This window comes from Nannospalax galili, unplaced genomic scaffold (assembly GCF_000622305.1).
Source record: "Nannospalax galili isolate Female #2095 unplaced genomic scaffold, S.galili_v1.0 scaffold596, whole genome shotgun sequence".
Classification (NCBI taxonomy): Eukaryota; Metazoa; Chordata; class Mammalia; order Rodentia; family Spalacidae; genus Nannospalax; species Nannospalax galili.
The window spans coordinates 5,115,218-5,128,848 of record NW_008340140.1 but is presented as its reverse complement, the minus strand read 5'-3'; the positions used below and the strand labels follow the sequence as shown (position 1 = coordinate 5,128,848).

Sequence of the window (13,631 nt, the reverse complement as noted above, 5' to 3'; positions counted from 1 at the left end):
AGCTACATTACCAACCATTTTCTTCCTCTTTATTTTGAGACAAGCTCTCACTAAATTGCTCAGATTGATGCTTCCTTCTCCCTGCACTTAAACATCACCACCTCTGTGAGCCCTTCTCTGAATTCACGCACAAAAAAGATTTTTTTGAGGGCCTGGAGAGATAGGTCAGTGGTTAAGAGCACTTGCTGCTCTTGCAGAAGACCTGGGTTCTGTTCCCAGCACCCACAGGGTGACTAACAGCCATCTGTAACTCCAGTTCCAGGGGATCCGACACCCTCTTCTGTCCTCTGTGGGCATTGCACACATGATGCCCTTACACACATGCAGGCAAAACACTCATACACATAAAATATAGCAAAGAATGACAAAAAAGGTATTAAGGCTAGAATCCAAGGCTTCCCAAATGCTCTGTCACCAGCTTGCTTTTCACTTAAAAATTTTATTAAATTTGTGTGCATGAGTGTATTGACTGCTTGTATGTAAGTGTACTTGTGTTGTGCAGTGCTCTTGGGGGACAGAAGCAAGCATCAGATCCCCTGGGACTGGAGTTATGGACAGTTGTTAGCAGCCATGTGGGTGCTGGGATTTGAACCCAGGTCCTCTGCGAGAGCAGTCAGTGCTCTTAACTGCTGGGTCATCTCTCCAGCCTTCTCCTTTCACTTTTAATTTTGAGACACAACCTCACACAGTTGTGCAGGCTGGTCTTGAACTCTCTCTGGAGCCCAGTCAGGCCTTGATCTTACAGCCCTTTGGCCTCAGCCTCTGCAGTAGCTGTGATTAGAGGCTTTTGCCACCAGACCTGGCCTGCCTGCACATCTCAAGTGACTGTTCCTTGCCTCCTCTGACGCTGTCACTCCCTGCTAAGTCACCCACCCATATCAACATCACAGTTCTTTTTCTGCCATTCACCTGGTCCCTGTTTCTGTCCCTCCCACTGTGTGGACCCCCAAAAGAGGGGGACTTGCTGCAGAGGAGGTGTTGCTGGAGGCTACCCTGATTCCTCCCAGCAGGATGCTGATGAGTGCTGTGCTCACAGATGGGGTGATGGCTGCCATTGGCTCCCACTTGTACTTTCCCTGATATGGAGACAGGTCCTGGCTACATAGCGATGGGTCACCTGTGGATGTTAGGGCATCAGGACAGGACAGGAATCTGGATGAGCCAAGTGAGGCTGAGTCAGGTGAGGTCAAAGATCTGTTTTTGTGTAAAATCTTGACATTGTCTTCATGGTGCATTTTTGACTGATTTTTTTTTTCTGTCTTTTTGAGACAGGGTCTCTCATAGCCCCAGTTGGCCTGGAACTCACTATGCATAATCTACAGACCAGGGTGGCCTTGAACTCACAGAGATCTGCCTGCCTCTGTCTCCCAAGTGCTGGGATTAAAGGCATGAACCATCACTACTTTAGAATATTTTATTTACTATTTTTATTTTATGTGGATGACTGTATTGCCTGGGCATCAAACCCAGGTCCTCTGCAAGAGCAGCTAGTGCTCTTAACCACTGAGCTATCTCTCCAGCCCCCCACAGTGTAAATTTTAAAGCATGAAGCACTGAAGTTTCTGAGTCTTGAGTCTTCTAGTCCTCCTTCACTTTGGTGCTATAGACAGAGACCTGGCTTGCCTTACCTGCTTAGAGGTGGGCCTAGATTCTGCATTGCTACTGTCCACTGTGACTGTGGAGAAGTGTTTGAGAGGTCCCAGATAGGGATGATCACATGATTTACAGAATGACACTGGTTTGGAAGTTCTGGTGCTGAGTCTTCTAGAACTGAGTTTAGTACCCAGGGCCACCAGGGTCAACATGGTGGCTGGCTGGGTAGGAGAAGGCATGTGCCCAGACCAGAGACTCTGCTGGGTAACGTGCCCAATGGACAGTGGGGTCCCTGGCTAAGAGGCCACAAAGCCTGGCCTAAAGGTTGTCTTCAGTTCTAGAGTTGCTTGTTGGGTGTCCTAGGACCTTGTTTTAGTTTGGGCCTCTAAGTCCACTCTGCTCCATTAGTGGAATCTGGAGCCTCTTGTCCTCGGGAGGGTCTTGAATGGTGGCCCATACATGGTTGGTCACCCGGACAGATCTGAATTTAAAAGATGAGGTGGGACATCCTGGCCAATGTGACCCTAGCTTCTCCACGTACTCCATCCTCTGTCCTCAGTTTGGGGACCCCCAGGCCTCCCTCCCAGTGCTGTCCCACCCAGAGTCCCTCCCCAACCTCAGGTATTTCTCTTTTCTGTGACTTCAGAAGGTTCTTTGCTCACCCTGCTTATCGGTTTTTGGCCCTGTTGTTAGTTGCACTTTTGAGGGGAAAGGGAAATTCCATCACTCTGAGGTGTTACCCTGATATTGAAGGCTAGCAGTGCCCTGCTGTGACACCTGGGTCCCAGGAAGGGCATGCTAATTAGTTGGAAAACTTACTTTGCAGGTGTGAGTCATTGGAAGCAGGTGTCAGGAGAGCTTTTTAACGAGGCCCTGGTGAGCTGGATGGTTCTACTTTGCCTCCTCATGGGTATGCTGTACAGGGAGACAGCTCAGTCTCCCCAGGAGAGAGGGAGATGGAGGGGACAGAGAAGGGGGAGGTGTTCTGAGGACCCAGCCTCCTGTGTTAAAAATAAACACTGACAGACAGCACACCATCCCTATGACAAAATACTGGAGGAAATCAACTTGAAGGAGGAATGGTTTATTTTGGTTGATGGTAAATGGGCATTTAGCTCCATTGTATCTGGCCTACTTCGAGGCACAGCATCCTGGTGGGGAGCACTTTGATGGGACAGAGTTGCTTACCTTGGGGTAGCCCAGAAGCAGAGAGAGGGAAGGGGGTGGGACAAGACACCCCCTTCAAAGGCATACCCCCAGTGATCTTCCTCCAACCAGGCTCCATCCCTTAAAGTTTTCACACCTCCCAATGGACCATAAAGCTATGAATTCATCAGTGGGTTGATTTATTGATGAGGTCAGAGCCCACATAATCCAGTCACCCTCCAGAGGCCTCCAGAGGTGAACAGTGCTGCATTCGGGACCAAGCCTTTGACGTGAGCTTTTGGGGGACATTTCAGATGAGATCAGGCACATTCGGGGTGGTATGGCTGTAGACAGATTGGGACATTTCAGATCTGAGCTGTAATGGACACTTCCTGTCCCTCTTCTCCTTGGCTGTTCCCCTTTATCATTTCTTTTTATTTTTTTAAAAGTGCTTTTTGAGCATGTGTTAGGTGCTGATCCTGCGTGAGGCCCTGGGAGTAGGCTGGGAACTGTGTTGCTGAGTTCCTGCCAATATATGCCAAGCTGGTCCTGCAGGAGACAGACCAGAGTTCAGGAGCTGAGAAGTGATGGAAGCAATTCCAACTGATAAAGGTCCAGCAGGGTAAGGAAACCATGTGTGGGAGACGGGAGCAGGGAGGCAGTGAAAGGAATCAGTTACCCATGCCGTGTTCTGCAGGGAAGGCATTCCCCCAGAAGGATCTGCAGGTGTGAAGGCCTGAAACGGGCTAGGCTGGATGTTATCTGAAGGGAGGCTGGGGGCACTGGTGGAAGGTGGGAACGGGTGGAAGTGGGAGAGAAGCTGCAGAGTGGGACAACCAGCAGGGATTTGGGCTGTAGAGCCAGTGATCCAACCAGACGTATCTCAAAATGTAATTTTTGCTGCTGGATGGAGAGGAGGCAGCTGGGTGTGGGATGGAAGAGCAAGGGAAGCTGCTGTCTTCCCGGCTGGGACAAGTGTGCACGTGACGAGGGTGTGATGTGCCCTCGGTACACAGGGCTGTGACTCTTGGAGCTGAAGTGGAATGTTCTGGGCTAGCCTGGGGTCCCTCTCAGTGCACATACTACATTTCCTGAGGTCAGGAGTGGATCCCTTTGAGAGCATGGGGAAAGTCTTCCATATACTCCCCAGACTGCCTTCAGAGCCCCTGCCAGAAGCATCAGCCTGCTGTAGGTTTAGCCCTAGTCTCAGGCAAGCAGGATAAAGTGCTCTTTTTGTAATATTAAAATAAATGTGGCTTAGGATAAAATCTCACATTGTTTTTAAATGAAAAAAAATGAAGTGATTTGACCTTTGAAGTCAGTGGAGCTGACTCACTTCTTGGTGTCCCCCACACTGCTGGGAGTTAAGGAGTAAAAGCTGACAGAGGTGGTAGGAAAGTAGGAGGGTGAATGAGGGACAGGACTTAAAGGTCTGTTTGCTCCCCTTCCTCCCATCCTGCCAGGGTCCCATCAGTCCAGAGGCCCCAGCAAGTGGCCCTTTCTCTTCTGGTACCCCTCAGCTGGCTTTGCTGGGAGACACAATTCCCTCTTTGAAGAGAACCCTGAGGAAGCCAATTTCCTCCTGTTTCCTGGGACACACATGGCCCGCACTAAAGCCAGACAGGTGGCTGCTGTCCCTACTTTCTCCAGGCAGTTTTGCTGGGTGTGTTATTTACACAGTGAGCAGGTGGGGCACCTGCTCTGGCTAGCTTCCTTCTCACTCCTGGGGTGGGAGGGAGGGCAGGGACCCTTGGTGATGTGGTGTGTGTCCTTCCTGTGCTCACTAGGGTCTGTCCCAGGTCAGGGCTGGACTCAGAAGCAGTAATGTCCCTTCCCACGCTTTAGTAAGATGGCTGTTGCTTGAAGCTGCAGATGGCAGGCAGGGCAGAGGTGTCTTTCCAGCTCAGTTGTTGTCCCTGGTATCTGAAGAGGCACTTCCAAACAAGATGTCACTGTCCTGGGATATGCCACTGAGCTGCGACTTGGCTTTGATGAGGTACTGGGCCCTGCGGATCAGCACCCTCTCCTGTTCCTGCTTGAGCTCCAAGTAGGAGCGGGAAAAAGTGTGGAAGATGGAGGTGACTGGGAAGGCCATGAGCAGGATTCCACTGAGGATGCTGCTCAGCGCCACCACCTGGCCAGGTGTGCTTCTGGGTACCATGTCTCCGTAACCCACGGTTGTCATGGTGATGACGGCCCACCAGTAGCAGGCAGGGATACTGGTGAACTCAGGGCTGTCTGCCATCTCATTCTCGATGACATAGAGGAGCGGGGCGAAGAGGGCAATGGCCACACACAGAAAGAGCAGCAGGAGCCCAAACTCGCGTGTGCAGCGGCGGGCTGTGAGCCCTAGCGTCTGCAGCCCCAGCGAGTGGCGGGCCAGGCGCATCACATAGAGGATGCGCAGTGCCCGCAGCACGCGCAGCACCAGCCCCACCTTATCCAGGTAGCTGTTGCCAGCGCCCGGCTTGCGACGGCTGGAGGCAGCGCCATCCACCAGCAGGGTGACATAGTAGGGCAGGATGGCCACCAGGTCGATGAGTGTCAGCGGGCTGCGCAGGAAGGCAAACTTGCTGGGTGCTTGGATGAAGCGCAGCAGGAACTCGAGGGAGAACCAGCCCACACACACCGACTCCACGATGAAGACGTTGTGACACATCTGGGAACACTGGCCCTGGTGGGGAAGGACAGGACTGGGGTCAGACCAACAAGTGGGCAGAGGAGCTCTGGCCTGGGTCCTTAGCTGAGAAAGCCACCTGGGCTTGGTTCCCCATTCCTGTTTCCAGCTCTTTCCAGTCTTGGATCTGGTGGAACACCATGCCATCTCTCCAGCCCAGATCTTGATCTTGGCCCTGACTTCCAGACAGACCCCTCTGTATCTGCCACCCTGGTGTCTATCACTGTCTGACTGGGCTCTTGGCTTCTCAAACCAGTCTGCTTTCACCTTAGGGTTCTCCTCCTTAGCTCAGGCCATCCCATCCTTCCAGCTGCTGGGGACCAGGGATCTGTCTGTCTCTGTTCTTCCCTTCTTCCCTCTTTCTCTCTTTCTGGTTGTTACAGGAACAAAAGTTGGAAACTTAGCTTGGAGTTTAGACAGGCGTGGAACTCCTCCCCATGAGTATGTGTGTGAGACAGGCAGGCCAAGGATATAATGGAGGAGAGGGAGATGCCATTACACTTGGAAGTATAACGATTTGTCCTGGTTACTCTGCCTCCCTTGCAGTACCTACATACAGTAGGTACTCAAATATGTGTACACAGACCAAGTGGAACACTGAGTCCTACTGACCCCAAAATGAAACTAAGGAACACCTTTACTGACATAAAGAGATTGGGTTGGGCATGGTGGCACATGCTTTTAATCACAGCACTCAGAAAGTAGAGGCAGGAGGAGCTCTGTGAATTCAAGACCAGACTGGCCTACATAGTGAGATCCTGTCTCAAACGAAAGAAAAAAATAAGGCTAGGGATTATTTTCTTCTTCTTCCTCCCCAACCTCTTTCTTTAACAAGGTCTTATATATCCCAGGCTGGCTCAAATTTGATATGTAGTGGAGGCTGACCTTGAACTTCTGACTCTCCCACTTCCATCTCCCAAATACTGGGATTACAGATTTACATCATACTTTTTTTTCTCAAAAAAGTAACTTCAGGAGACTGGGGAGATGGCTCGGTGGATAAAGTACTTGTTGTTCAAGGGTGAGGACCAGAGTTTGGAGCCCAGAGCCCATGTAAAATCCAGTCAGGTGTGGCAACCACCTGTAATCCCAGAGCTCTGGAGACAGAGACAGGATCCTGGGGGCAAACTAGCTAGATTATCAAGTGAGAGTCCCTGCCGCAATGAGAAAAGGGGAACTCAGTCAAGGAAGACAGCTGACATCAACTCCAAGCCTTCATGAGCATTCACACATGCAAGCCCACGCATGAACGCACACAGGCACACCATACACACACACACACGCACGCACACACACACACACACACGCACGCACACACACACACACACACGCACGCACACACACACACACACACACACACACACACACACACACTTAAAAAAATCAGTATCAGGGCTGGGCGTAGAGCACTTGCTTAGCATGTGTGAGTTCTGGGCTCTATCCTTAGCACTACTGGGGAAACTGAAACAAAATAGTGTCAGAAGTTGAATCAAAGTGGTTTGGTTATTGTTTTCTTGATGAAATTAGGATTGAAGATGCTGGAGTTAGTGCGGCTCTGATAGTGTACACCTACGAACAATCTTAGTACCTGGAAGGCTGAAGCAGGAGGATTGCTGTGAGTTCCAGGCCAGCCTGGGCTACATAGTGAAACTCTGCCTCAAAAAAAGATGCTGGAGATTAAAAAGTCTCTACTAGATAATTCTCCAAGGTCTGTTCTGATCCCTTTATATAGGCTTGTTCACTGAATTCTCACATTGTCCATAGTCCCTTGGACAGATGGGGAAACTGAGGCATACAGCAATCTAGTAACTTGCCCTCAGCTTTATGCAGCCAGAGTGCATGGAACGGAATTCAGATTTGGCTGTTGGATGCTAGCCCTGCCCTCCTTCACCTAGGTCCTATGCTCATCGAAAGCTAATGTTTTTGGCTGAGTGTTTTCTCAGTACCCTTTAGAACATTCAATGTGTGAAACCATGCCAGCAATCCTTTCTGGGTTGTAAGTGCATCAGCAATCGCTCCTTCCTCTATATTATCTGTAGATGGAAAAACCGTACCCTGGGGTGGACTTCTAAGATTAAATCAGATAATGTAAAGCACTTACCACATGCAGGGTGTACAGTTGGTGCTCAATAAATGCTGGATGGCATCACATTTATGTTCAGTTCATACCTATTTCTCTAATGCTTATTTCTTCTAATGCTTAGAAATTACATTAGAAGAACCTGGGTCCTTCTACTTTTTCTGGAAGCTTGCTTCCAGAACTCCCATGTGTGGGGCAGAATTCCCAACCCAAAATCCCAGGGAACTCAAGAGCACCAGCTCTTAGAAAAGTTAAGTGTGCGTTTTTATACGCAAAACACCTTATTTCTGAGCATTTCAATCAAGTTCAATGTGGGGAAAGTTCTGGCAGGCCAGCTACATACTTCTGTGGGGTTATCCTGGGTCCCCAGCTACCATGTGTGATGCATAGGCACAGAGACCCTGGATTTCATCCACCTGGGCTTGGCAAGTTGCTCTGCCTGCCTCAATGTCCTCATCTGCCAGGTGGGTGTGAGAACACGTCCCCCATGGGGTTACAGGAGTTCCTGCAAGGAAGATGGGGGGGAGGCAGAGCTGCCACCCCCGATCCCTACGCTGCTGGGTACGTGGGAGCCTTAGAATGAAGCATAAGACTGTGTCAGGCTGGGAGTAAATGCTTTACATGCAGCCTCTTACTGAGCTCAAAAGACATGTTCATTCTGTGGAGTTATGCACATACACACAGACCTATGGATTAAGATTGTTTTCATGGGACTAGAGAGATGGCTCAGCAGTTAAGAGCACTGGGTACTCTTGCAGAGGACCCAGGTTCGATTCCCAGCACCTACATGGCAGTTAACCATCTGTAACTCCAGTTCCAGGGGATCTGATGCCGTCTTTTGATCTCCAAGGGCATTGCACGGCATGGATGCACTTACATACATGCAGGCATTACACTCATACACATAAAATAAAAATAAATAAAATATTTAAAAACTTGTTTTCATGACCATAAAAATGTGTTTCAGATATTATCATACAAGGGAGATTGGAGGACGGAGAGAGGACTCAGGTCAGCGAGATGACTTTGATGGAATGTTCTGGACTCAGGGCCAGACATGTCATGGATTCTGTCACTCATACATTTACTCATGTGATCCAAGAAGGGACTTAGCATCATCTCTGTGTAGGATGTGGCTCTAGACCCTTCAGGATGGGAGAGTGGTGGACACACAGAGGAGATGCAGGCAAACACATCCACACAGTATGTGGTCAAGGTCCTGGCTGTTAGCCAGTGTACAGTCAGGGAAGGCCTCCTGGGGGAGGTGGCAAAGGCAGGCTGAAACAGACGACAGCATTTCCAATCTTCAGAGTCCCTTACCTCATATAGCCAATCTTACCTGCTCCTCCTCCTCCCTCAGGCTGGGCAAGGTGCTGACGGACAGGTTGACAGCAGTGACGGTGACAAACAGGACAGAAAGGCAGGCAAACACCTTGCCAGGCAGCCCTGAGTGCGGCCTCTCCACCATGTCACGCAGCCTCCGCATGCAGCGGCCCAGGCGACCCTCACTGGCCGAGGGACCTTCGCTGTCTCGGTCTTCGCTGTCCAGCAGCTCATCCTCGTCCTCCCGCTCCACCATCTCGGCAAACTCTTCAATCTTCTGCAGGTAGCGACGCTTGCAGCAGCCATCCAAATGGTCCTCGGCAATGCCCCAGTATAACAGCTCCTCCTGGAAGGACAGGGCACACATCTCCCGCAGCAGCCGCAGTTTGCCAGCCCGCAGGAAAGTGAGGATGGTGCCAAAGGCCCCTGGGTTACGGTCGAAGAAGAACTCATTGCAAGTCACATCGTAGTCATCACACACGCTAAGGATGTCATCGAAGTTGGTGCAGGTCTTGAGCTGGCCCAGACGAGTCAGTGGGAACTCATCCAACGTGGTCCAGGGTAGTGAGTACTTGATTCCTCCCACATTGATGATGATCTGTCTCCTGCGGTCTCCCGGTGAGCTGACCTGATGTACATCGTCCTGTGGCCGCAACCGTTGGGCCCGGCGGTAGAAGGCCCCTTTGATGGCCTGACGCTGTGGGAAGAAGGCCGGGTGAAAGGAGCCATCTGAAGTGCAGCTCAGGGCGCTGTAGTCATAGTCAGAATTGTCTCCTGGTAGCAGGGTCATTTTGGGACCTCACATTCCTCTTGGGCCTGAGGGAGAAGAAGGGAGATACTTTGTGACCCCTAAGTCTTGGCTAAGCCCTCCTGTTAACTGTGGATTTCACAGATTGTTCCTTGATCTGTGCCCCACAAGACACAGGTTGAAGCCCTTGCCTTCTTTCTAAAAAAAAATTATATATATATATTTAAATTCATTTATTTTAAAATGTTTATTATTTTTATGTGTGTGAGTGTATTGCCTGCATATATGTAAGTGCACCCATGTTGTACAGTGCCCACAGAGGTCAGAAGAGAGCATGGGATTTTCCTGGAACTGGAGTTACAAACAGTTGTTGGGCATCACATTGGTGCTGGGAATCAAACCCGGGTCCTCTGGAAGAACAGTAAGTGTTCTTAACTGCTGAGCTATCTCTCCAGCCAAATATATGTATTTAAAATTTTGACTTATTATTATTTGTGTGCATGTGCGTGCTTGTGTATGTTGGCATGTGTGCCATGGTATGTGTGTGGAGGTCAGAGGACAGCTTTGTGGAATAGCTTCTCTCCATTTACCTTTACATGGGTTCTGGGGCTCAAACTCAGGTAGCCAGGCTTGTACAGCATGCACCTTTACCCACTGAATCATCTTATCAGGCCCTGAAACTCTTTGGTGTTAGAATTCAGAAGTGTGGGCTCTGGAAGGTAACTAGGGTCCATGAGGACTGGGGTGAAACCCTGGGATTGGGTTAGTGTCCATCTAAGGTGAAGAGATGCCAAAACTCAGTGTCACCTTGTATGAACACAGTGGAAACTTGGAGGTCTGCAGCTGGCTCTTGAGTTTCCAGCCTCCAGACCATGGGGATAGATGTCTGTGGTTTAAGCCTGCAGTGTGTGGGGCTTTGTTTCCAAGACATTCAATTATAGTGAAAGAGTGTTTCGGTCCTCAGCACTTTTCCTTAACTTCCCAGTTTCTCCACAGCCTCCTCTTACGCTATGGAGAGAGGACCACAGGGCATGGTCAGTGAATAAAATGTGCCCTCAGTACCAAGACTGACAGCCTGGTGGTCAGGCAATGACTGTGTGCCCCTGGCTCAACTAACTTTTAAACAAATTAGGTTAGAAAGGTGGTTTAGTATAGACCAGTGTTTTTTAGGTAGAGCTGACTTTATCCATGAGGGACACATAGCAAAGCCTGAGGTGCTTTTGACCAATGTGCTGGGAGTGCTTCTAGTAGAGAGAGGCCAGGAGGCTGATAAACCAACAACCTATAATGCTCACCACAGCTCCGACCACAGAGTCACCTGGCCCCAAACAGTCATAATGCTGAGGTGGAAAAGCCCAGGTATTGAGGTGACAGATTTTGGAGCCAAAGAGCCTGGGGAAGTTACTTAAACAAAATGGGTTTCGATTTCCTCATCTGTGAAATCGGTTTAACCATGTGACAAAATGAACATTTAGTACACTGCCTGGCACACAGCAGGTGCTCAATAATGGCTGGTTATTGTCTTAGTGTTTACCTTAAAGGGATGCCTTGTATTGCTTCCACAAACGGGAAACAGATGCCACCGGCCATAACTAAGAGGCAATGGAAAAGAAATGCCCAGTTATCCAAACAGGACCTGGCTTGCTCACACATTAGCAAATCTCCTTGAGGATTCAGGGGTGGACAGTGAGCCTCACTTTCTCCTCCAGAGAGACTTTGGCTTTTCCAGGTAAACCTTGTGCCTATAGTTTTTGTTTTTTAAAAAATTATTATTATGGGGCTGGAAAGACGACTCAGTAGTTAAGAGCACTGGCTGATCTGGCAAGACCTGGGTTCGGTTTCCAGCATCTACATAGTGGCTAACAACCATCCATAACTCCAGTTCCAGGGGATCTGATGCCCTCTTCTGACCTCCACGGCACTGCATGATATGGGTGCACCTACCTACTAGCAGGCAATATACTCATATACATAAAGTATTAAAAATTATTATTCGTGTGTATGTGTGTGTGTGAGAGAGAGAGAGAAAAAAAATGCATGCATGTGTATGTGTGTGCATACCCCCATGCACATGCATACAGAGGGTGGAGGAGGGTCTTTGCGTTATTTGTACTTGAAACAGGGTCTCTCACCGAGCTAGAAGCTTGCCATTTCAGCTAGACTGGCTGGCCAGCAAGCTTTCAGGACTTATCTCTCTCTGTCTCCCAATGTTGGGGGTACAAGCATTTGAAGCCATGCCTAGCTTTTTACATGGGTGCCAGGATTTGAACTCAGGTCTTCATGCTTGCAAAAATATAAATTTTAAGATATCTATTTTGTGTGTGTGTTTATGTTTGGGTGCATGTGTGTGAGTGTATGTGGAGGCCAGGTTCAGCCCTAAGTGGTGTTCCTCAGGAGCCATCTACCGTTTTTGCTACAGAAAATACATTTATGCATTGACTGATTGATTCCTATACATGCTGTGTGTGTGTGTGTGTGTGTGTGTGTGTGTGTGTGTGTGTGTTTTGGCAGCAAGAGCCTTTACCAACTGAACCATCTCACTGACCCCTACCTTGTTTTTTTCAGGCAGAGGCTCTTACTAGGAAGCTCGGCTGACTGGCCAATGAACCCCAGTGCTGGAAATATAAACACATACAGCCACACCAAGCTCTTTACTTGGGTGCTGGGGATCAAACTCAAGTCCTCATGCTTGTACAATAAACACTTTACCTACTGAGTCATTCTCCCAACCTCATCGTGCCCCAGTTTCACAATGATCTGTGTGCAAGCCTGGCTCCTGTGGACTGCCTCCTCCAGGGGGAGGTACAGCACCTGACTTATCTCTGAATCTCTGCACCCAGCAGTGTAAAGGCTCCAAGACCAGCTTGCTAGATGAAAAGGGTTCCTGTGGAGGAGCCAAAGAACAAGGCTACTTCTGGAAAGCAAAGATCAAAATATCAGTAAGCATGTGCTCCTTCCTCCCCAGCCTGACTGAAGGGTTTGCACTGCGAAAATGAGCTGGCTAACCCATACCAGCCTTTGGGCTCAGCTTTATTCATGAATATTTCACTTGGACAAGTTTCTGACAACTGAGAAGTTTCACGTAAAAATCTATATTCCAGGGCTGGAGAGATGGCTCAGAGGTTACAAGCACTGGCTACTCTTTCAGAGGACCGGGTTCTAATCCCAGCACCCACATGGCAGCTAACAACTGTCTGTAACTCCAGTTCCAGGGGAATCTGACACTCTCTCTGACCTCTGTAGGCATTGCACGATATAGGTGCACTTACATACATGAAGGTAATATACTCATACATACAAAATAAAAATAATAAAACAAAAAACATTGTTAAAAAAATCTATATTCTTTGTCTTTCTTGAAAAAAAAATCAGAACACCTGGCAACTTGGTTCAAATTCTAGCTGAGGATGGCTGTGCCCATTAGGCAGGCTCCAGTCTACTGCGGTCTCCACTGCTCCCTGCTGTCTTTCTCATACCCACTCTATCTTGCTCATGAATGTTCATTTGAGTCATGGAATTACCCAAGAGAACTAGGCTGATGCATAGGAAGACAGTAAAAGTTTAATATTTTGGCCTCCCCTCCCCCCGACTCAAATCTCACTATGTAGCCCATGCTGGCCTTGAACTTGGTGATCCTCCTGCCTCAGCCTTGTGAGCCCTGGAATTATAGGTCTGAACGCAATGCCTGGATAACACGTTTCTTTTTAAGATCACCATGTATAGCTGGGCATGGTGGTGCAGGACTATAATACTAGCACTTGGGAGGCTAAGGCAGGAGGATCACCAAGTTCAAGGTCAGCATGGGCTACATAATGAGACACTATCTTATAAAACAAGACAGGGCTGGGAATGCAGCTCAGCTGAGTGTTTCCCAGCATTCGGGAAGCCCGGGGTTCCATCCCCAGCATCTCATAAATTGAATGTGGTGGTTTATGCCTATAACAATAGCACTTGGGAGGTGGAGGTAAGAGGTAAATTCAAGGTCATCCCTGGCTAATTTGAACTGACGTTCCCAGAAGGAAAAAGAAAAAAGGAAAGAGGAGAGGGAGGGAGGGAGGGGGAGA

General features: G+C 49.1%; 1 protein-coding gene across 1 annotated transcript in view; it reads right to left on the bottom strand.

Moving 5' to 3' along the window:
- Window positions 1-2,647: 2,647 nt before the first annotated feature.
- Window positions 2,648-13,631, bottom strand: part of Kcng1 (potassium voltage-gated channel modifier subfamily G member 1) — a 20,551-nt gene continuing 9,567 nt past the window's right edge. Inside the window, exons 2-3 of the mRNA XM_008835151.3 lie at window positions 8,836-9,635; window positions 2,648-5,413 (exon numbers count right to left, since the gene is read on the bottom strand). Of these exons, the coding sequence (XP_008833373.1) occupies window positions 4,643-5,413; window positions 8,836-9,609 (1,545 nt within the window). The 5' untranslated portion in view covers window positions 9,610-9,635 and the 3' untranslated portion in view covers window positions 2,648-4,642. The remainder of the gene's footprint in view (window positions 5,414-8,835; window positions 9,636-13,631) is intronic.